At 46.5% G+C, this 21,509-nt stretch overlaps 1 protein-coding gene across 2 annotated transcripts; it reads left to right on the forward strand.

The window, feature by feature from the left end:
* The first annotated feature begins 10,208 nt into the window (after window positions 1-10,208).
* Window positions 10,209-21,239, forward strand: F3 (coagulation factor III, tissue factor). 2 transcript variants are annotated; one of them, XM_042279818.2, is made up of 7 exons: window positions 10,209-10,346; window positions 10,606-10,749; window positions 11,891-11,996; window positions 15,998-16,185; window positions 17,847-18,025; window positions 18,673-18,832; window positions 20,339-21,239. In XM_042279818.2, exons 2-7 carry the CDS (start codon window positions 10,662-10,664, stop codon window positions 20,473-20,475), a joined length of 858 nt encoding a protein of 285 aa, XP_042135752.1. In that variant the 5' UTR covers window positions 10,209-10,346; window positions 10,606-10,661; the 3' UTR covers window positions 20,476-21,239. The 2 variants fall into 2 exon arrangements, with proteins under 2 accessions (XP_042135752.1, XP_042135753.1); XM_042279819.2 differs by lacking the exons at window positions 10,209-10,346; window positions 10,606-10,749 and adding an exon at window positions 11,054-11,570.
* Window positions 21,240-21,509: the final 270 nt, after the last annotated feature.

Here is a 21,509-nt window from a genome sequence, read left to right on the forward strand (position 1 = left end):
ACCTGGATGCTTTGAACAAGTCACTTCAGAAGGAATGTTCAGAGGAACTATTAGTTATAATCATTAAACATAATTACAGCAATTAAATTTTAAGATAAACTTGGACTTAATCATTATTCAACCTGATTGGCACAGGTCAGCCGTGAGACTAAGTTCTGACCCAGAGAATCAAGATTTTAAGTAGCAGATCACAGAATACAAGATCAAAGCCCTGGTCCCATGCTCCCTGTTACAAACAAAACTTCTGAGAAAGCAAGTGGTCAGACACACATGTGCATGTGTGTACATACACACTTCTCTCCCTCGGTGTCAAGAGCAGGTGTGCTTTTCCGTATCTGTACTCAATCTTGACAACTAGGCCACTCAGCATGACCTCATAACTCAGTGTTCTTTGCTCCGGGATAAACTGAAGTGAATGTCTAACTTGTTGTAATCAGCTCTGTGAAATGCTAACTAAAGCACAATTTAGCATCCTGCCCAACAGGTCACAGGCACAGAAGGAGGCCAAGACCAGAACATTCTCCCACGGCAATTACAACCAAATCCTGGAAGCATATCTTCATGTGCCCACGTGGGGAGACAGCCCATCGTTTCAGAGACTAAGGGTGACCAGGAGCAAGCCTGTGGTGCCGGGAGAGGGGGGGCGGGCGCGTCCCAGCTATCAGGAAAAGAGGCAGAGGCAGGAACCGACACAGACTGGAGGAAGCCATTCTCTTGAGTGTTTTAGAGTGTGCGGACTTTTCTGTGGAACAATCACACATGTGGTGCTCTTAGACACACCTGCTGTCTTCATAACCCACCGTGGTGGAGGCTGTGATAAACTACCCCTACCTCCCTAGGCTCAAAGGCGGCTGGGACTCCAGAGTCTGGGGTGTGACATATACCTATGAGAACGGGCGCATGACTTTCTCTGATTTGCTATCCAGTTTTCCTCTATCTCTCCCTGGGGTAAATGGAGACTTACTGTAGTTGTTTATGGTTTGTTTCAACCCAGACTCTACACTCCTCATGATTATAGAGTTAAGATTCTCTTTCTTTCCCTAAATGCTCTCACAGACACATGCTGCCTCCATAACAACAGCTTCCCAATGAATTTGTTCTCCTGCCATTGCCCTTAATGATGACAGGAATCAAGTGCCTCTGATGGGAGGGAGAAAAAGAACATCGTATTTTTCCTGCGCTCAGCTGTGGGCTCTGCAGGCACCAACGACATTTTTTCTTAGGCCACTTCAAAGGTGACATGAGACTGACCCAGAGCAAGAGCATAGGGGAGCCTGACCCCCGGGAAGTAGTGCTGTCAACCTGCCCTGTGGGGCCAGAGAGATGATTGGCTGGGTTAGAGTGATCACTGCTCTTCCAAGGGTTCGATTCCCAGCGCTCACATCAGGTGGCTCACAACCATCAGTTACTCCAGCTCCAGGGGAGCCGACACCTTTCCTCTGCAGGTGCTGGCCCTCCACATCCATGTGAGACAGACTCTCTCTACCCCCTACACACACACACACACACACACACACACACACACACACACACACACACACGCAGGGGAGAAGGATAAAAATAAATCCTTAACTTGTCCCAGAGGCAGGCTCTGAGGTCATCACCAGGAAAACTGGACTAGATTTAGGGAAGTGAGTGGCTTTGGGTGGTCACTGGACATCTCACAGAAGAAACCTATTACCAGGGGGAGGGGGGAACCTCTCTCCAGAGCTCTGGGATGGGGTGGGGACTCCCTCCAGAGCTCTCGGGTAAGGAGGAACCACTGAACAAATAGAGCGAAGCAAATACAGGTTGACCGCATCACAGGTCCCATCTTGAGCCAGAGTGGAGGCATCATGATGATAAACAGACATGAACTGACAGGTAAGAGAAGCGATGTAGAGTGGCAGGTTGATAGGCAGAAGTGATTACCGTCAAACATACCCATAAACCCAGTTAGCAAGTCTGAGAGGGCTTCCCTACCCCAGGTTATTAGTCGGAAACATGACCCACAGTTCTCAGTGAGTAACAGCTGGGGGGCGTTGATGTCATGTTCTTTGGGCGAATGACCCATTTTCAGGTACAATTTCTTTTTTCTTCTCTGCTCTGGGTAGGAACGCAGCTCAAATGTGGAAATACAAGAACAGAATAAGCTGGAGACAAAGAGAAGAAAGAGCCCTTTCTTCTTGACGAATGGCAGGTTTGGCTCGGTTTTCTTTTGGAAAATCCCCATTTTCTGAAGCCAGGAACTCCAGAGAGGTGCAGCTTCACAAGGCAGAGGACTCTGAGGGCAGAAGAGAAGAGGACTTGAATCTATGCTGCAATGTCTATTGTGCTTCCATGGGGAGTGTGTGTTGTGGCACACTCAATGAGAGAGGTAGTGTAGCACTGTGGTTACGAAGTTGTATCCCAGGGCACCAATGGCTAGGTGCAACTCAAGATCACCATTTCCCAGTTGTGTACTGTCTAAACAACTTGACCAGCCACTTTTGGCTTCAGTTAACCCATCTATAAAATGCAAGTTTCTATCTACCTCAGATGAGATTACTATAAAGACTTAATGAGTTAATAATGTGTTTTTGTTTTTTTTCTGGCCATTTTCAATGGTAGAAAGATCATAGGATGGTCCTGAGATCCACTCTGAGTTTCTAGATGATCATCTGCTTTTCCACTGGTGACATGATGTCAGTTAAGAAGAAATGAAAGAGGAAACAAAGTTATTTGTAGGGTTCCTGGATTCTTAGAGGATCCTTCCTGCCTATGACAGAAACCATTGTAACCATGTCTGAACTGTCCATTCATTATTATCTGAGGCCTGCTGGTAGAATCTGAGCATTTGGGTGTTATGTAGCAATTTCCTCTGAACTGAAAAATTCTGTCATGGAGGGGAGTTCATTAGTACTCAGGAAATTGTGTGTGTGAGTGTGTGTGTGTGTGTGTGTGTGTGTGTGTGTGTGTGTGTTCATGTTCATGTTCGTGTTCATGTTCATGTGTTTGCTATATGCAGGCAATGCTGGTGGCCAGGATGAGCCGCCTGGTGTGGATGCTAGGAACTGAACTCCTCTGCAAGAGCAGCAAGTGCTCTTAACTGCTGAGCCATCTCTCCAGCCCCCAACACTTAGGAAGGCTTTATTGTTGCTGTTTTGTTTTCTGAGACAGGTTTTTATTGTGTAGCCCTGGATGTCCTGGTATTCACTCTGTAGACCAGGCTGGCCTTGAACTCACAGAAATTTGCCTTAAAGGTAGACTATTTAAGACTTAGGAAACAAACAACTCAGAAGTCTCAGGAAGTCCCTGAAACTTATCAGATTCACAAGGCTCCTCCCTCCCCATGGTTATAGAAGCAGTAGGGACTGCTGAGGAGAAGAGACTCTCTCACCTGTCGAGCTGGCTACAAGTTGTGCAGAGAGGTCCAAGGCCCCAGCTTTTGTGAGTTTTCATTCATGCTGGGGTGGGCTTTGGTGAGAAAGCAGCCTATAAGTCATTCCTACTTCTATAATTACCCTTCACCCATACTCTCATAAGAAACCCCAATAAGCTCACTTGTTACCAAACTGGACTTTGGTAGCGTTGCTTCTTTGATCTGTCACCAGTTCCCTTTCTGGGGTGAGTAGACTTTTGTTCATGTCTCCCCAGAAATAGTTTCACACCACACCAAGTTTCTAAGCTTTAAAGCACTGATAAAGGCAAATTCCTAGATGAATGATGCTTAGGTCAGAGCAAGCTAGACTGACACCATGAGTAACCTTGATGATAGAGAAATCAAGAAAGTTCGGGGAATTGATCTGAATCACTGATATGTACCTCTCAAGTCAACAGTTACTTCCTTTCTTGATAACCCAAAGAAGTGAGAAACTTGACAAGATCCACGGGAATTTATCCTTAGTGGCTGGGTCTTTCCGTAGCTGTTATAACTACACAGATTTTTGCCACTTGAAGCTTCATGGTCTTTTCTTTTTGCAATCTTCAATATCCTGTCCTTTTCCAAATCTCTGGATAGTCCTCCATATTCTCGCAGGTCACCTTCCTCCTCCAGCCACACACCGAGGACTTCTTTGTTGTAGGCCCAGCAGCAGCTCTTGTTTCTGTCTGGGAGGGTTTGAATGAGAAGTGTCCCCCATAAACTCACGGATTAGGACATTTGGCCCCCGGTTGGCGGTGCTGTTTGAGGGGTTAGGGAATCCATAAGAGCCTTGCGAGAGGAAGTACATCACTGAGGACAGGCTTTGAGGATATGTAGCCTCACCCAGCTTCCTGTTCCCGCTGTCTACTACCTGTGTGTGGACGACGTTCGATTTCTCTGATTCCTCACGGCCAGTCCAGCCTCATGTTCCTGCTTCTTTGCTTTCCCCGCCACAGTGGACTCTCTCCCTCTGGAACTACAAGTAGATAGATATAAATTCTTTACCTTTAACTTGCTATTTGTCGGGTTCTTTTATCACAACCTCGGGAAAAACAACTAATGCGCCATCTGCCAGGGGCTATACCAACCTGTGGCTCTAGCCTCAGACCCACTTTCTGCCGCCAAGATAGGTCACATGACCCAGACATGGGTATTCCTCTGGTTACAGAGATTGCCAGATGAGCGGTTCCTGCCTCTATACAAGACACCTGGATTGTATCGCAGTGTGACAAAGCCAAGGGGACCTGAGTCTGGGGCTGTTGGTGACTTTTAGGCACTGTGACACAGAAACTGACTGAAAGGAGACGTGGGAGGAAGATTCCATTGGTTCTAAGAGCTTCCTGGACTCATGAACTGTAACATGTTTCTTTATATCAGGCTGAGCAGCTCCTGTTAATTGTTTTAGGGTTGCTAATATTGTAGATATTTCTAGGAGACGTTGTTCAGCATGGTTCCCGATTTCTCTTTCCAGCCTCATTTCCCCCTCTAAGCTGTGCCCCACTTTCTACTCTGTGCTAGCAGTCCCTAAGCTCATCTAAGCTGCCCCCTTTTTGTGGTCTTGACCTGTGGTGCTACCTTCCTGTGTGCCCAGACATAGCCCCGCTTCCTGCTCCACCCAAGACAATCACCCCACCTCGACTTGTGTCATGGTTTCTTCTTCTTCTTCTTCTTCTTATTCTTCTTCTTCTTATTCTTCTTATTATTATTATTTTCATTTTATGTGCAATGGTGTTTTGCCATGGGTGTCGGGTCCCCTGGAACTGGAGTTACAGTTGTGAGCTGCCATGTGGGTGCTGGGAACTGAACCCGGTCCTCTGGAAGGGCAGCCAGTGCTCTTAACCACTGAGCCATCTCTCCAGCCCCTCTTTCATGGTTTCTTACAGATGCCCCTTCCGCTTCTCCCCTGCCCATCTGTAGGTGAGGGGTTCTGCTCCGTTTGTTTGTTTTTTATGGGACCTCAACTCAATTCTTCAGTTCTCAATTCTGCTGACATTTTATAAGTGGAAGAGTGAGCTTCCTCGGGGATAGCCTGGTGACGCCGGCCTCAGGCTTTGCCCTGGGGCTTTAATGTGGAGACACCTGTCTCACCTACAGGATTCTTGTGTTCCCAAACCTGGCATCTGCCCACAGACCTCAGCCCTCTGCCCGAGGCTCTGCTGTCCCTCTGCTTTCCAGTTTACCATGATCTGAATGTTGGTGTGCCCTGAAAATTCATGTCTTGGAACCTTTTGCAGGGTACAATCGTATCAATGGGAGGTGGGAAGGGTTTTCTGGAGGTGATTAAGTCAAAAGGTCTCATTCTTGTGAATTATATAAAGAATCAGCACCCTTATGAAAAGGTGTGTGTGTGTGTGGGGGAGGTACTTGTCCTCTCCTACTATGTGAGGATGCAAGTCACCATCTATGAAGCCCAGAACTAGGCTTTGAAAAACCCTGAATTTGTGGGTGCCTTCATCTTCACTGCTGGCCTTCTCAGCCTCTGGCACTGGGACACTGGGACTTCTGTTATTGTAAACTATGCAGTCTAAGGGTGCCTTCCCTTCTTCCTCCCGTCCTCCTGTCCATCCTGTCCCTCTTTCCCTCCTCTCCATTCTCTCCTTCTTGTGCATAGGCTACCAAGTGAGCACTAAGGTATTTTGTTAGAGTGGCCCAAATGGACAAAGACATAGCTCCAACTCTTCTTTCCTTGGAAGAACCTTCTCTGATGACCTGGGCAGAAGAGAGTTCCCCAGAGGGTCCTGAGCAGCTCTTATGCTGTAAGCAAAGCTTTAAGGACATGAGGACCTGCTGTGTGCTAGGAAGCCCGTGTATTGCCAAGGCCAAAGCAGTTCTTCAGCACGTTCTCAGTCTGTTAGTGGGACAAGGCAGTGTAGCCCATTCCTCAGTCCTGCTCTTTCCTCCTAAGACTTGAGTATTTGCCCTCTCTTCTGGCTAGTTATACACTCCAGAGCCTCCTAATGGTGGAGAGTAGGAGCCATTCTGTGTGCTGTTACAATATGCTAAGTTAAACAATAATGGTTTAAGATGATAGTTACAACCAGTTAAGCATTACACATGGTTCTGTAACATATCTTCACTTACTGAGAGTTACTCTCTGCCTTGAGAGCTTCCCTGCACAAAGACTCAGGAGAAGACGAAGCATCATCATCAAAGGCAAAAGTGACTGGATAGACTTCAAAACATCAATGAACTAGGCTATTAGAAAATGTCAACAAGTAAATACAGAAGCAAGATTGAAGTGTACTGCACATGAGCTTTCAAGTTGGCTATTTCATTAATTTTTTTTCACTCGCTCAAGGGATTTTCAAACTCCTAGGTAATTTTCTGAGTGGAAGATTCCTGTCTGGAGCTGGTAAGATGGCTCAGCAGTTCGGAATATGTGCTGATCTCGCAGAGGACCTGAGTTTGGTTTCTAGCACTAATTCTGGGAAGCTTACAGCCATCTGCAGAACTCTCTTCAGGACATCCAGCTCAGTTTTCCTGACCTGCACAGGCATTTGTCGTCGTCCCCCCCTCTTAAAAAAAAGAAAATGAATCTTTTAAAAATGCCTTTTAGAAGGACTGACCATGACAGGCTTAAAGTTTTTTTGCTTGGGAGGGAGTAGAAGAAAATTTATCAATAAACAACACTATGAAAATGCTTTCCTCTCCACTCCACATGCTGACAGAAAAGCATTCAAACCATTAAAACCCAAGTAGGGAAGATGATGTATTTTCACGGGAGAGGGACTTTTTATTTTAGTCTGCACATCTGTAGTCTAGTACAGAATCCAGCAGCTGCTAGGCATTTGAGTATCTGTTGAGTGGATTTCTATACATCAAATTCAGTGAGAAGTCTCAGAAGTTGAGAATTAAGGCATCCTTGCAGAAACTGCTACCCTACAAAATTTTAAGCCACATGGTGTTGTATTAATAAAAGTACAGGTTAAAGGTTTCTTTTGAGTGGATTTTTTAAAACTAAGATCATAACTGAGATTCATTTGTAATTTATCTCTCATCATTGCATGTACACAATAAAACGTTAATTATTGATCATTATGAAAGTGTGTTTATCAAACACTCTACTAAGCCTTGTGTTTGAAAAAAAAAAAAAACAAGACTTAGACTAGAAGATGTTTCTCTAAAATTGTGAGGGTTTTTAAGCCACATGCCTTTAATCCCAGCACTTAGGTTGTAAAGGCAAGTAGACCTCTGTGAGTTGGAGGCCAGCCTGGTCTACACTTAGTTCCAGGCTAGCCAGGGCTATCTAATAAGAACTTGTCTCAAACTAAGTAACTAACTAACCAATAAATAAATAAATAAGTAAAAATAGTGTTTTTCCAAATCTCGGTGCTGTGTGGTCACTGACTGACTGAGTGACCGAGCTGGTGAGCAGGAGCATGTGGGACGGTCAGGGTAACAGATTCTTATTGTACAGGTTTTCAGCTAATTTTGATTGAAACAAATTTTGGTTGGATAGTACATAATTATTTTCACAAGAAGCCATCACCACTACTGCCAATTTCTTCATGACTAACCCTGCCAGATGTTACTTTGGTTTTGCTGAGTCACTTTCCCCCCCACTCAGAACTCTGTGTTCTCACTAACTGAATTCCCTCAGGCTTTTTTCTCATATTTTGCCTTTTACCTACATTTTGAGGGGGGAGGGGTGGTGGTTAAATTGTTCTTTTTTTTACTATTTCCTATGCATATAGCAGGGTGGTGTGTTTTTTTCCTCTCTCTCAATTTTACCTTTTATCATAAATCTTAACCTGTCCTTTTCCTAGGAAGACAGACATTTTGAGGAAATTACGCTCAACAGCTGTTAAGCCTGGTCCCATGACTGGGCAGGTTCTGAATCACCCTAGAGTGCAGCCTGTTAGAGAAATGAACAGCTCCAAACTTCTTCATTCTACTCTGGAACTACCTCTCTCTCCTCCAGTTAGAAGTCCTGGAAGCCAGAAAGAGCCTCAACCACCTAGAGACCATGGGGGCTGGGGCTGGCGGCAAGCGGGGCGGCGTCTTTTGATTTACATCGATTTGCATTTTCTCACCCATCTGACCATCCCACCGGCCCCGGCTGCTCCACAGAGAAACTTCAGTGAATGTTAATCCAAACTTCCAGCTGCATGCATCACTGCACAGTAATCTTCATTGATTTAAACACACAGCACCTCCCAAGAGCTGGTAACTGTGCTAAGGACTAAAGGGGGGAAACATGATTTCCCTCCCAAAAGAGCTTGAATGGGGAAGATTGGCATGTGAGTACATAATCAAAAGTACACGAAGTACTGGATGGAATGGGGATGGGTAAAGCTGTTAGCGTCCTCTGTACGCGTGTATAGGAAGGACTGAAGAGTGTCCTGGCTGTTTGCAAACTCCTCATGGGCCGCATTTCACCACTGCTTGTGTAAAAGGAAATCGAGCCCTCTACGTGTCTTTATGCATGTGTGTTTTAAGGAATAGCCAACAGGATATTTCTGCCTACCAACAATGAGTTCCTCAAACTGCGCGTGTTTTCCACGCCACTGCAGGACACTTTTGAGTGTCCGTGAATGGAAAAATTAATCATTCTCTTAACAGTTTGCTTGATGCAATCTTCGTCTGCCCGATCAGGAGTAGCCGGCAAGGGGAAAGCCCCTGGACTAGAGGACCAGATAGAGCTACGTTGTGCAGTTTGGCCCGCGAGTCCACACGGACCCGCTGGCCTCAGGACTGGTACTGTTAAAGGATATCTAAGAGGTTCTGCCCTGTCTGTTCTCAGACATAATCAGGAAGCCCAATCAAAGGCGCTGTGAGTGTGACAACAGGTTAGTGATTTTTTACACTTCTCAGAGCCTACAAGGCTTTCCTAAGCTTGACTTTACTAAAGGAAGTGAAAAAAGAAAGTGTATGAAGCAGTGTTTCGCAACCTCGTGAGGGATAAAACGACCCTTTCACAGGAGTCCCCTAAAACCACAGGAAAACACAGATATTTACACTACCATTCATAACAGTAGCAAAATTATAGTTATGAAAGTAGCAAAGAAAATAATGTTATGGTTGGGGTCCCCACAACATGGACTGTATTAAAGGGCTGCAGGATTAGGAAGGGAGAGAACCCCTGGTGTAAAGGAAGGAATAAGTTGAACAGTCGACAAGGAATGATGAGAACTCTTTTGACAAGATGTGGGACAAACGCTACCAATATGACAAGTGACATTCTCAGACCTGACCAGCTTCACAGCAAAACCTAGAAAAGGAAGCCAGGAAATAAGAAAACCCAAGCTTGCAAGCGACACCTGTTTGGGACTAGCCTCAGTGACAGAGGTGTGCTTGGAATGGGTGAGCTCCCCATTCCCAGCATCTAGAAAGAAAAACAAACAAATAAAACTGGAAGTCCGAATGTTACTTATTTTTCGGTTTCATTTTTTGTTTCTCTGTATTTGGGAGGAATTCCCTCTAAACCCACAGCTGTCTTCCTCAACGTGAGAACCATCCTTCCTGGAACCCCTTGGCTACAGAAGTCATGCTCAAATTCTCCCCGGACTTTAAACTGCAGTTCCCCAGTCACCCTCTGAAGCTGGGAACCGGAACGGGGACGGGGTGGGTATGGGGAGGGGATGCCAAGTGGCCTTTAGATCTAATCCAGGGCACTTGTCCATGGCAGACACGTGTATTTACTGCACCGCCCTGCACAATGTACCAAGGGACTGGCCGAATGTTCTGCTAACCACTGGGTGCTCAGGCAGAGCCTGGAACTGCCCTGTTCTATTAGGGACCCTGATACATCTTCTGCTAGGGGCGCAGACTACATGGAAAGCACAGGGAAAGTAAGGCTCCCTTGACTTTCAACTCAGGTCCCTCCAACGCGACTCCTTTCTTCTTCGAAAGCCACCCAGGCTGGTCATCCGGGGATCGGTGGGGCAGCCTGGCTCTCTGCAGCACCTGGATCCGCCTGCGCCGAAGGGGCAGCTCGGTGCTCCGCGGCGCGGTTGAATCACGGGTGAGTCACCCCTTTCGGGGTCTCGGAGTTTCCTATGGGAGGAGGCGGGGCAGGGGTGTGGATTGACCGGGAGCCGCCCACCGCGAAGGCGAGTGACCCGGGCTGGGGGGCGGGGAGTCGCTGGCCTCCGCGGAGGCGGCGCGGGGTGGAGAGGCGCCGGTGGCCGCGCGCGGCCCTTTATAACGCGCCCCGCGGGGACCCCGGCAGCCTGGGTATAGTCGGTACCCATCTCCCGCTCCCTCCGATCGCTTCCCCGTAGCGCAGCCTCCGCGCCGCCGCCGAAGCCTCGCGACCTCGCGCCACCAGCCCTTGGACATGGCGATCCCCGTGCGCCCGCGCCTCCTAGCGGCCCTCGCGCCCACCTTTCTCGGCTGCCTCCTTGCCCAGGTGACCGTGGCTGCAGGTGAGTGGCACTGGTCATGGGGATCTCGTGGCGCCCCGGAGACAAGGGACAGATCTGACTGGCTGGGGGCTGCTGTGGTTTCTTGGGGGAAGGACCCCAACGTGCCCCGCCGCACCTGTGGACGGGATAAGCTGCACTTGTCCTGAGGGTTTGAATGAACGCAGGGCGGGAAGGCAGTTGGTGCCTGACCCCCTGGCTTTTGTCGCCGCTGGAGATGCCTGCTTTGTGCGTCCACCGCGGTTGCATAATGATCTGGGGTTCCTTCCCGCTTTGACTTTGAGGAAAGAGCTTCCTAGGAAGTTGTGCCCTTGAAGGTGGCGGGCCCGTGGGTCCGCCTCTGTCCAAGTCGGCGTGCTTTCCGTGGCTTGCATTTTATCTTTGAAAAGGTGTGCGCCTTCCCGCAATAAACAGCTGCCCTTGTGGCCTTTAGTTTAGATCTGATAGAAGCAATCCTGTTGTAAACTCGGGCAAGACAGAGTGCATACCCCACATCTGCCCTATGTTGGGGGTGAGGCTGAGACGGAAACCCGAGGACTTGGAAAAAGAGACGTTAGTAACAGAGTGTTTTAATGGAATGGCATCCCACCATGTGACAGGTGCCACGTGGGCCGCCCGCTTACCTTGCTCTCCGTGGGAGTTTCGGTGTAGAGATATTTTAGATTACAATCGGAAAGGTCAAGTTTGGCTTTTTTCGTTTATGCGCATTCCGGACTCGCCTCACGTGTGTGGGACGTACCCTCTTTTGAACTTATTCAAATCCTTCGTTGCTGCCTCTACTTTGAGCCTGACCACATCAGAAGGGTCTGGGACTCTCTAGCACGGTGAGTGGACCTTGGGCGCTCCTTCCATGTCGTTATGAAGGGGGCTTTCCCTTGAATAGTTCAAGCAAGAACTTCAGGGTCTTTAGCCGTTTCCACGGACTGCGTGTGGATGTTGCCAGGAGGACGAAATGGGTCTAGAAAAAAATTGGGGTCTCTCTCTCTCTCTCTCTCTCTCTCTCTCTCTCTCTCTCTCTCTCTCTTCTTGATAAGTCAGCAACATTTTTGTAACTGACATTTAAAATGTGCTCCTTTTGAGGCTGGGAAAGTGTTTCGTGATCACAGAAGTGCATGCAATTATGGTTCTTTTGTGTTGTTTATAGGTACTCCACCAAAAGCGTTTAATTTAACCTGGAAATCAATGAATTTCAAGACAATTTTGGAGTGGAAACCCAAACCTGTCGATTATGTCTACAATGTGGAGATAAGGTAAGCTAAATTAAAGACAAAAAGATAGTGTTTTTACTCTTCCAGCTCTTGTGCACTAATACCGACTCTTTAAAGCCGATGTTAGGTGAGGCTATTTAGCAAATCATAGAATTTTCACAGTGATATGGCGGCCACTGTCATGTCCCATCAAGGTGGAACATTTCCATACTTTAAACTGATAGGACAGGAGCTGGGGACACACCTCAGTCCGTTGAGTACTTACTTAGCACACTTAAAGCCCTGGGTTAGATGCCCAGCGATGCATAGAATTGGCAGGGAGTCACTCAGGAGGTGGAGGCAGTACGATTAAAAATCCACAGTCAGTCTTGATATATATATGTATATATGGAGTTCCAGGCCATCCTGCAATACATGGGATCCTGTATCAAAATAAATAAACAATAAAAAACAAATAAATAAAATGATATAATGTCTAGTTATTTGGAGGAAAGTATAGGAAAACTATTAAGTGCATAAGCTTTAGAGGGGCGAGCCTGCTCACGCAGGCATTTATAGTATGCTTTGGGGTCGATGGCGGCTAATCTCCTATAAGCACCAATGTGCCTTTCCGGTTGCTAGCTGTCTAGACTGGGCTGCTCCTGGCATGTCGGGCAGAGGTAGGAGGGATTCCAGAGTCTACACTGCCCTGAAGCCGTGCTGGGTTCACTCATCTATGGACTCTGTGAATCAAATTTTGGTTGTACTCATGGTCTTGGTGGAGGCCAAGTTCCTGACTCACTGAGCTGCTTAGTAAACACTGCTGGATTGTCTATATCCTTTGCTGTCTGAGGGCCGTTGGGCTCCTTCAAGCCTGTTCACTGACTGACAGCTCTCAGGAACAAGTAATTCAACACTTGAAATCTAAGTATCAGGGTGTGCCACGTTTCCCTTTGATGGTTTTCACGTATTCTTGGCAAGCCTTTGGTTTCTGATAGGTAGGAGGAGATGTGCAAGGAACTTGGGAAATCGAGGCTGCCTGGTGTGGAAATTATTTTAATAGCGATGATGCAGAGATGTAAGAGTGTCACTGGCAAAAGTCAAGTGTGTTTTTGCCTCTGTGTTCTGCGGCCCCAGCTTGTGCCGAACCTTTTGTAGTACTAGGGTGCAACTCTCGGGTGTGGGTCTTTCCGAGGACTCTCTTGTTTTTCAAAATGAACTCCATAACTATCGCCAAACCAAAAGCGAAGAGAACTTGAGTGTGAGCATGCAAGCATACATGCATGTGGAGCTATGCATAGATATATGCAGATAAAGACATTTCCTAATCTGTAATTACCGTTGTGGTCCAACTTATCCGTTCAAAGGCTGGTGATAGGGTTCAGTGGTAGGGTCCTTTTCTACCATATACAAAGGCTTGGATCCCAGACATAATCAATTGAGTTGAACTGGTAATGGCGGAACACACCTGTAATCCCTGCACACCTTGGTCATATGAAGCACAAGGATTATGAGTTCAAGGCTACATATATGTTCAAAGCCAACTGGAGCTACATAGTGAGACTCTGACTCGAAACAAGTTATTATTTGTTGAGAGCTGTTAAAGTAATTAATTTCCTTTGTATAAACCTGGCATTTACCTTAGGAAGCACTTTCCTTCTAGATATGAAGATTAGATTTGGGGAGGAATTATTATCTTCTAAATATATTGTCTTAATTGGAACAGCATTGGAAATGTAGCTTGGGTTGACTTGATTTTTGAAATATTAGCCTTTACCAGCTGTAAGTTTGGGGGGATTTTAAGGTGGCCATTATTGAGATGAATAGAGCTCATGATCTGCAAACACCAGAGCTCAGGGCACAGCTTAGGAATGCCCTCAGACTTGGGTATCCTACAGGTCAGGTCACCCTCCTCAGGCCCTTGTTGCTCAGCTGGCTGATCCTGGAAGCATTTCCATCAGTCAGTACCTGAGACCTGAGCTAGCCTTCACTCTTCCCAGGGGAAAGGGGATTCCAGGACTAAGGGAATCATAGCAGTCATTTTTCTCTATGAGACTGTTGCCCCGGGGAAGCCAGGGACCTACCCTGACTGCTGCTGCTGAGTGCCAGGCTGCCTGGAACTGAGGTGTGCCACATCCTCCGTAGAGTCTGTCAGTCTGATGCAAGGTAGAGAGGAGGGCCTCGCTCGTCACTGCTTCTCCTGAATCTCCTTTATTTTTTCATCCCCCCCCCCCCAGGAGACAGCACCTTAACCAGGGGACCCTGTTCCCCACCTCCACCCATGCTGCTGACGCTTGGCTGTGTGGTGCTGGCCCAAGGGCAGCTCTGGGGTACCAAAGCCCCTCGGTTGAGTCTCCACAGCATCTTCTCTGAAAATAGGCTCAGCGGTAGCTGGGAAGTATCAGAGGCCCTGCCTCAGCACCACACCACAACTTGGGCCACCCAGTCCATAGTGTGTGCTGAATTCTGGAGCTGAATTTAGAAGCGTCCAGACACAGCCTCTAACTCAATTAGCGAATGTCTGTTTTCTGTTGGAACTCCTCAGGAAACTAGGAGGGACTTTTATTTCCAAATTTGGGTTTTTTTTTTTCACTAACCTAGAGGGACCTTGAAGACTTTTCAAGTGGTTGTGCTCTTAGCAGCACCCAGAGGACCTTGCTGGAGAGCTGTCCTCTCATTGACCTGCTGTCACGGGATGATGCAGGCCCCTGCTCTAAAGTTTTTTCAGAGAGCACGTGTTCCTACTTGTGAGCTGGGTGGAACAAAACACCGCACCTCTCCGCTGTATGTCCTCACCCAGAGCCTAACCCCCAAACGACCTGTTTGTCTTTTTGGTGGAAAGAAGCCACCAAGAAGCTCACCATTGGCTTTTGATATGGGAAAGATGTGATCAAGGTGCATTTTAGCCATTCTGGATCCAAACAGCCTCTATACTTATCATAGAAGAAAAAAAAAAAAAAAAATACAAGAAGCTAAAATGTTCCCGTTTTAATGCTAGTGTGTAACTTTGAGGATAAAGGACATATGTACCCAGGTTCTTTCAATCTGGTTATGTTTTTGAAGAATCCACATTTGTGCCTCTTCTGTGTGGATTTAGATAATTGAATCTCTGTGTGACACCCCTGCTCATTGTATCATATTCTATATCTATGTTGGATAATAAAGTCTATCAATAATAGATTCCCTACGTAATCACATTCTGCCATGATCATCGTAGATGGTTAGTCAACCACTGACTCTCCATATCCCAGATAGCATGCTGGCCCCTTTACACATGTTAACCTCATTTGCTATAATCTCTTTAAGGCGGCGCTGGATTCTTCTTAATGTGTGTGGTCATAGGAAGTGTGTATTCACCCTGAACGGGCAGCAGTCTCATACTCAGCACACACCGAAGCCACGCTGCTTGGTAGAGAGATGAAAATCAGAACTCTTGGTCCAAAGAGAGCCCGCATGTTCAGAGCTCTCATAGCAGTGGGGTGGGGGAGAGAACGAAAGATCTGTCCCCCGCCCTCGGAGGCTCAGACTTTGTTTAAATGGGTATTACCTGCATTGGCTGTCTCGGATCTTTGGAGAGGTGTGTTCTCATTCTTGTAGTCACAGTTAGCGTGTGGCGTGGTGAGGCTAACAAACCCAGCTCTTCCACCGGTTACTGGGTGACTTAGTGTCTCTGACCTTCTGTGCTCACACGCATTTTTAAAAGGGGGCTGGAGAGATGGCTCAGTGGATAAGAGCACTGGCTGCTCTCCCAGCACCCACATGGCAGCTCACAACTGTCTGTAAGCTCCAGTTCCAGAGGACCTGACACCCTCACACAGACACACACACATACACATACAGGGCAAACACCAATGCATATTAAATAAAATTAACTGATTAATTTAAAAAATCCAGCAGAGCCAGTGAACTTGCATTTGTATATCAAATGCTCAGGGTGGGGAATGCCTCTTCAGGTTTCCCTGTAGCTGCCAGTTGGTAGCACAGAGCACTCTGTTAGGAATCCATTCATCCTGGTGGACACAAGACCCTAACATCCCATTTCTTTTTCTCCTTCCTTCCTTTAGCTCTGGATCTAGTGACTGGAAAATCAAATGCTTCTTAACCCCAAACACTGAGTGTGACCTCACAGATGAGATCGTACAGGATGTGCGCCGGATTTATCAAGCAAGGGTCCTATCTGTCCCACGAAATAACACTTATTTGGGGAACCCACCACTTACAAATGCCCCAGAATTTTTACCTTACCGAGACAGTAAGTAGCTTGGCTTGTAATGCCTTCATTCTTGGTCTAGTCTTCTGTATATTCTTGTGCTTTGTGACCCCTACTGGCCATTAGATTAAACATGTGTCTCTATACACAGAGAGATAGATGCACATCTAATAAATGTGCTCCCGCTCTCTGCAGGCGTGGCAGGAGGTCCACAGAACGTGAACTTGTGTGTTGATCATTGTGCCATCTACTGTCTACCCTCAGTTCCTACCAGTAACCAGCTGGAGGTTGCATCAAGGCTAGGGTTGTGGCTTTTCCTCGGGATACTCTATCAAGATATTTGGCACACGATGGATTTTCCAATCCCTTCATCAGATCAGAGGTCCTAGTTGAGGATTTTCCCCAAACAAGCACAGGTCCACAGGGAAGCTCGCTTGTGCCTATAATCTGGTGCATTGGTTCCTCAACCAGCTGAGTTCATTTGATCCCCAGATGAGCTAGTACCTGCAGCTCTGGGCCAGCCTCCCTCGTACTGGGTTTGAATGTGTAGCATGCATTCTTCTCCACCTTTGGCCCAGTGTGCAGAGAATTCCCGCCAAGTAGGCGATTTGCCAGGAGGTGGGGGAGGCTGTCAGGACTGTGATTCAGAAGTAGACATTTCATAAGCACATGCAGCATAGTAGGAAGACTGAACTCCACTCCATTTGCAAGGCCTGCTGGGTCAAACAAGAGTGTTGTATTTTTGGTGATCCCATCTGTACCCCTCTGACAGCACTGTGACATGGATGGGTAAGGGACAATCGACCAGAATTTTACTTTTGATAATTGCTCTGATGGTCTCATTACCCAGGTGAATGTGGCCGAATTCCTAGGGTCTCCATTGACAAGGCCCTCTCTTCGGACTCCCTTGTGTTTTTCCCCCTGTGTTTCTGCTTCATCTTCATGCAGGCTCACTGACAATCATTCTCCCCCAGCCATGACTATCCTTTATAGTTCTTGAGCTTTCAGTAAGCCAGGCCAGATCCTTTGTGGTACATGGCAGAACACACACACACACACACACACACACACACACACACACACACACACACTGTCCTTCGACTTGCATAGAGTGAGGACTTATCTGATCATCATATAACCAGAGCACAGGAGGTAACTGAACCAGGAACCAAAAGCTTAAAATGGATTCCTGGGTGGACCAGGGACACCTCTTGGGCTTCCCGGCCCCTAATTTATTATAGCTAAAATATGGCAGCTTGCAAAGCTGCATTGGACGATGTACATTCCATCATCCACACATGGCCACCAAACTCTAGAAATATGGCTAATGCTGCCAAGATGAAATATATGCCAGTTTTTGAAAAATGTAAAATATCCATAAAGTGTTTATATTGATTGCATGTTAAAATGCCAATTTATTAACGGACCTATTGAAGTTTACTATTAAAATTAATTCCACCAGTTCCTTTTCAGATTTTCTAATGATGAAAGCTCTCCTTGTATTTCCAGAGGATGGCATTGTCATGTGCTCTCTTGGACTCAGCTCCAGGAGCCTCCACCACTCCTGCTCCTGGAGCTGATTCTGTACAGATGTTCTATCTGAACAATGGAGGAGCTATCCATTATGACAACTAAGTGATCTTTTCTTTGTATTGATTGTAATTTCCAGCCAAGGTAATTTAATTTTTTTTTTTCCGTTTCAGCAAAACTCGGACAGCCAGTAATTAAGAGTTTTAAACAAGTTGGTCGGAAACTGAACGTGACAGTAGAAGACCCGCGTACGCTGGTCAGACGGAACGGCACCTTCCTCACCCTGCGGGACGTTTTCGGCAAGGACTTGAGTTACACACTCTTTTATCGGAGAGACGCGAGCACAGGAAAGGTGAGAAATTTCTCATTCATTTTTATGCCTTGTTTTATAGACCCTTGATTCTCCACGGCCCGCTGCTTTCTTTCCTAGTTCAAATACAGCAGACTAGGGGTTGTCACGGTGGTATGGACGACAGGTCCTCGCTCTCCTGTCACTTTTGAGTTAGTTGCCTTGTGCCCTTGTGCCCAGACATTCCAGTTTCTCAACCAAGGAGCTGGACCAGATAATCTCCGAGGGCTGGGGCCGGGGGATGACTTATTAATTAATTTGTGTGTGCACATGCGTGCATGTGTGCATGCCGCTTTGTGATGCTGGGGATTGTTACCCAGGCCTGGTACACCAGACAAGTTCTCTACCACTGAGTTACATCCCTGGCCCCCAAATGTAGCCTCTTCAGTGATTCTATTTTTTTTTCCCTATAGAAAAAGGGGCTGAACTGAGTTGGATGTACCTCAGTTGTACCTTTTCAGCCTTGGTGAAAGCATCCTTAGCAGTTATCAGGAGTTACTGGTCAGCCCAGTAATTTCTAATCCTCCTATGTCAATGATGTCTGCACAGAGCTTGGTTAGATCCCAGGTTTCACCCTCCTCAGTGACTAAATAAGGGGAAAGAATTCGTGCTGAGTCTCGACGAACTAAGCGCTCTTTATCTTTTCACAGAAAGAAGCCACTACAAGCACTAATAATTTTTCCATTGATGTGGATCAAGGAGGAAGCTACTGCTTCTTTGTCCAAGCTCTGATTAACTCCAGGAAAATTAACCAAAAGAGCCCAGAAAGCATCACCGAGTGCACGGACCAATGGAGAAGTATAATGGGAGGTGAGTGGCCATGGCTGTCAGTGGCCTGGTGGGCTGCCCCACGTCGGAGACAGCATGGACCTCTTTGGTTCAAACATTCTGGGAGAAATGACTTTAGGGTGTTTTAGGGTTTCTTTTGGGTTCTCTTCGGGGCATTTAGAAATGATTCCATGTGGCCCCCTTGGTTAGCAAGCACTTTTCTGGGCACTCGCAATGGGTCCAGTTCTGTGGGGCATTGGGTATGCAGAGCACAGTTAGGACTTAAGTCTCGGTCACGGCCATCTCTGGCTGTGTTTGCGGACACTATGATCTGGGGGGCAGTGGCTTCTGGACCAGCTAGCTCTGGACATGGCAGATATTTCAGCACACCTATGATGGCCTGTTGCTACAGGGGATGTGTGTGTGTGTGTGTGTGTGTGTGTGTGTGTGTGTGTGTGTGTGTGTGTGTATGTGAACACACACTCTGGGTGTTCAGTGTCATGCCTGAAAGCCTGTGGATATCCCTCTGGGCCCCATAGAGAAGGGGCGTTGCATGCGATCAGGGAAGAAGAGGCAGGGGACAGGAGCAGTGGCCTGACCCCTGTTAAGTTTCAAGTCATTATGTTAAGGCAAGTAAGCCAGACTCAGAAAGACTACTGCCACAGTTTTCTCTTATATATGTGGTATTTTAAAATTATATACGTGTGTGTGTGTGTGTGTGTGTGTGTGTGTGTGTGTGTGTGTGTGTAGGTCATGGAACTAGAAAGAGGACCATGAGAGAGAAGGGAGAGCTATAAGGGAAAGGGAATGGAATAGATGTGATAAGAAAGTACAGGGGTGGCCTATCTGGAGAAAGACAAAGGGGTATGGGCGCAAGGGATGAATGAGAACAAAGTCTAATTACATGTACTTATGAAAATGCCACCATTAAACCCATTACTTTAAATGCTAACCTAAAAATAATATTTTAAAATGCAAGAATACATTGAAGTATTCTGCCTTCTTACTCCTATTGACAGAAAGTTCTTTCCACTGGGCCCACACCCCTCTGGGCCAGCTCCTGAACCACAAGCCTCCAGATTCCCTTTCCTAAGCTCTACTCTAATTCTGTGGCCTCACCTCTATCCTCTGAGGTATTTCCTCTAGAAAGCCTCCTCGCTACATCAGCCAGCTACTGTCTCCTCATCTCCTGCACCACACTGGATCTCCTCTTTGCCCTTCCCATTCATCTTCTACTATGATCTCGGCCACCAAACACAGGGTCCCTTTTGGCCACATTTCCAATGCCTGTTCTTGCATCTGACTCCAGGGGGTCTTCTCTATCCTAGGAACATAGGGTGACTCATTTAATGCTATAGTCATTATCAGTTTCTCTCAAGCATATGAAGCTGGGTAAATTCCTTTTTAATCTAAGAATGGTAGAAAGAGTGGAAGAAATAGACTTCAAATTTCAAAAAAGCAGGATGGTGTCATTTGGGGTCACGCCCACCTGTGAATGGGATTTGAGCCTCCAAATTGACTTTGTGTGTGTTTTTTTTTTTTTTTCAGAAACACTCATCATTGTGGGAGCAGTGGTGTTCGTGGTCACCATCTTTATCATCCTCCTGTCCATATATCTGTGCAAGCGGAGACAGAGCAGAGCTGGGCAGAAAAGGAAGGAGACCTCCCCACTTCGAGTGGCATAGAGGAAGGAGGCTGAAGCCACTAAGTGCCACACGAGCTGCATAGCACTGTTACCGAGACCTCCGATGGGAACAGAGGATGTGGAGCGTGGAGCTCGAAGAGTCTGCTTCAGAAAGGCTCCCTGTGACCCGATATTCCAGCCAACGCTCTGATTCCAACACTAGCATTTGTCACTTTAAAATGTACTGAGCGGTACAGACTGGTGAACACTACAGCGTCTCTTGCACAAATGCTTTTTTAGATTGTGTATTCTACACTCAGGAAGACACTAGGTCACTGGGGGACTTTTGGAAGGGCCCTGGAGAAGCGAGTTCATGGGCTCTAGGGCAGTACAGTGGAAACTGGTGGACTTTTCTAACAGCTGCCCTTCTGTAAAGCGGTATGTGGTTTATTTGTCTCCCCTTCTAGGTACTTTTGGAAGTTCAAAGCAACTGGTAGACTTTCATATTAATGTGTTAAATGCAGAATATTTCTGCTTGGGGCATCTTTCTGATATGTGTTACAATTCAGCACTTTAATGACAATGGTGGGGATTAAACATCGATAGCCATTTCTATTTTTATAAGACTACTCTATAAAGAAACTGCACTGAGTTTTATGACTTAAGGTACTTCAAAGTGTCTATGGTTAACCTTGCACATATTTATATAAATTTTAAAGGTTTTGTATATGGGTTTTTCTATGTATATAGCTTCTATTTGTATATATTGAAATAATTTATTTAATATACTTTTATATAAATAAAGGCCATTGGGAATTGAGACTATTACATTTATGTCTTCCATTTATTATTTACTACTTGGAATTTGCATTAGGTGACTTTGCTGCAGTAACACATGATCCTAAAACTCTCAGTGGCTTACAACAGTGGATAGTTTTCACTGACACCACATTTGTGAGTCTTGGTAGGCGATGGCTCCTTGTAGTGTCTTCTCAAACAAAGCAGAGATCTCTATTTGGATCAGAGCAAAGGTGAACACACACACACACACACACACACACACACACACACACATACACACACACACACACCAAA

The sequence above is a fragment of the Peromyscus maniculatus genome, chromosome 6 (assembly GCF_049852395.1).
Source record: "Peromyscus maniculatus bairdii isolate BWxNUB_F1_BW_parent chromosome 6, HU_Pman_BW_mat_3.1, whole genome shotgun sequence".
Taxonomy (NCBI): Eukaryota; Metazoa; Chordata; class Mammalia; order Rodentia; family Cricetidae; genus Peromyscus; species Peromyscus maniculatus.

What these genes read in the sequence shown, in the direction of transcription:
- F3 (XM_042279818.2), top strand. Translation starts at nt 10,662, where the DNA reads ATGGCGATCCCCGTGCGCCCGCGCCTCCTAGCGGCCCTCGCGCCCACC. An exon ending in ATTTTTACCTTACCGAGACA is followed by an intron (nt 16,186 to 17,846) that starts GTAAGTAGCTTG and finishes TTTCCGTTTCAG; the next exon opens with CAAAACTCGGACAGCCAGTA. An exon ending in GAGACGCGAGCACAGGAAAG is followed by an intron (nt 18,026 to 18,672) that starts GTGAGAAATTTC and finishes ATCTTTTCACAG; the next exon opens with AAAGAAGCCACTACAAGCAC.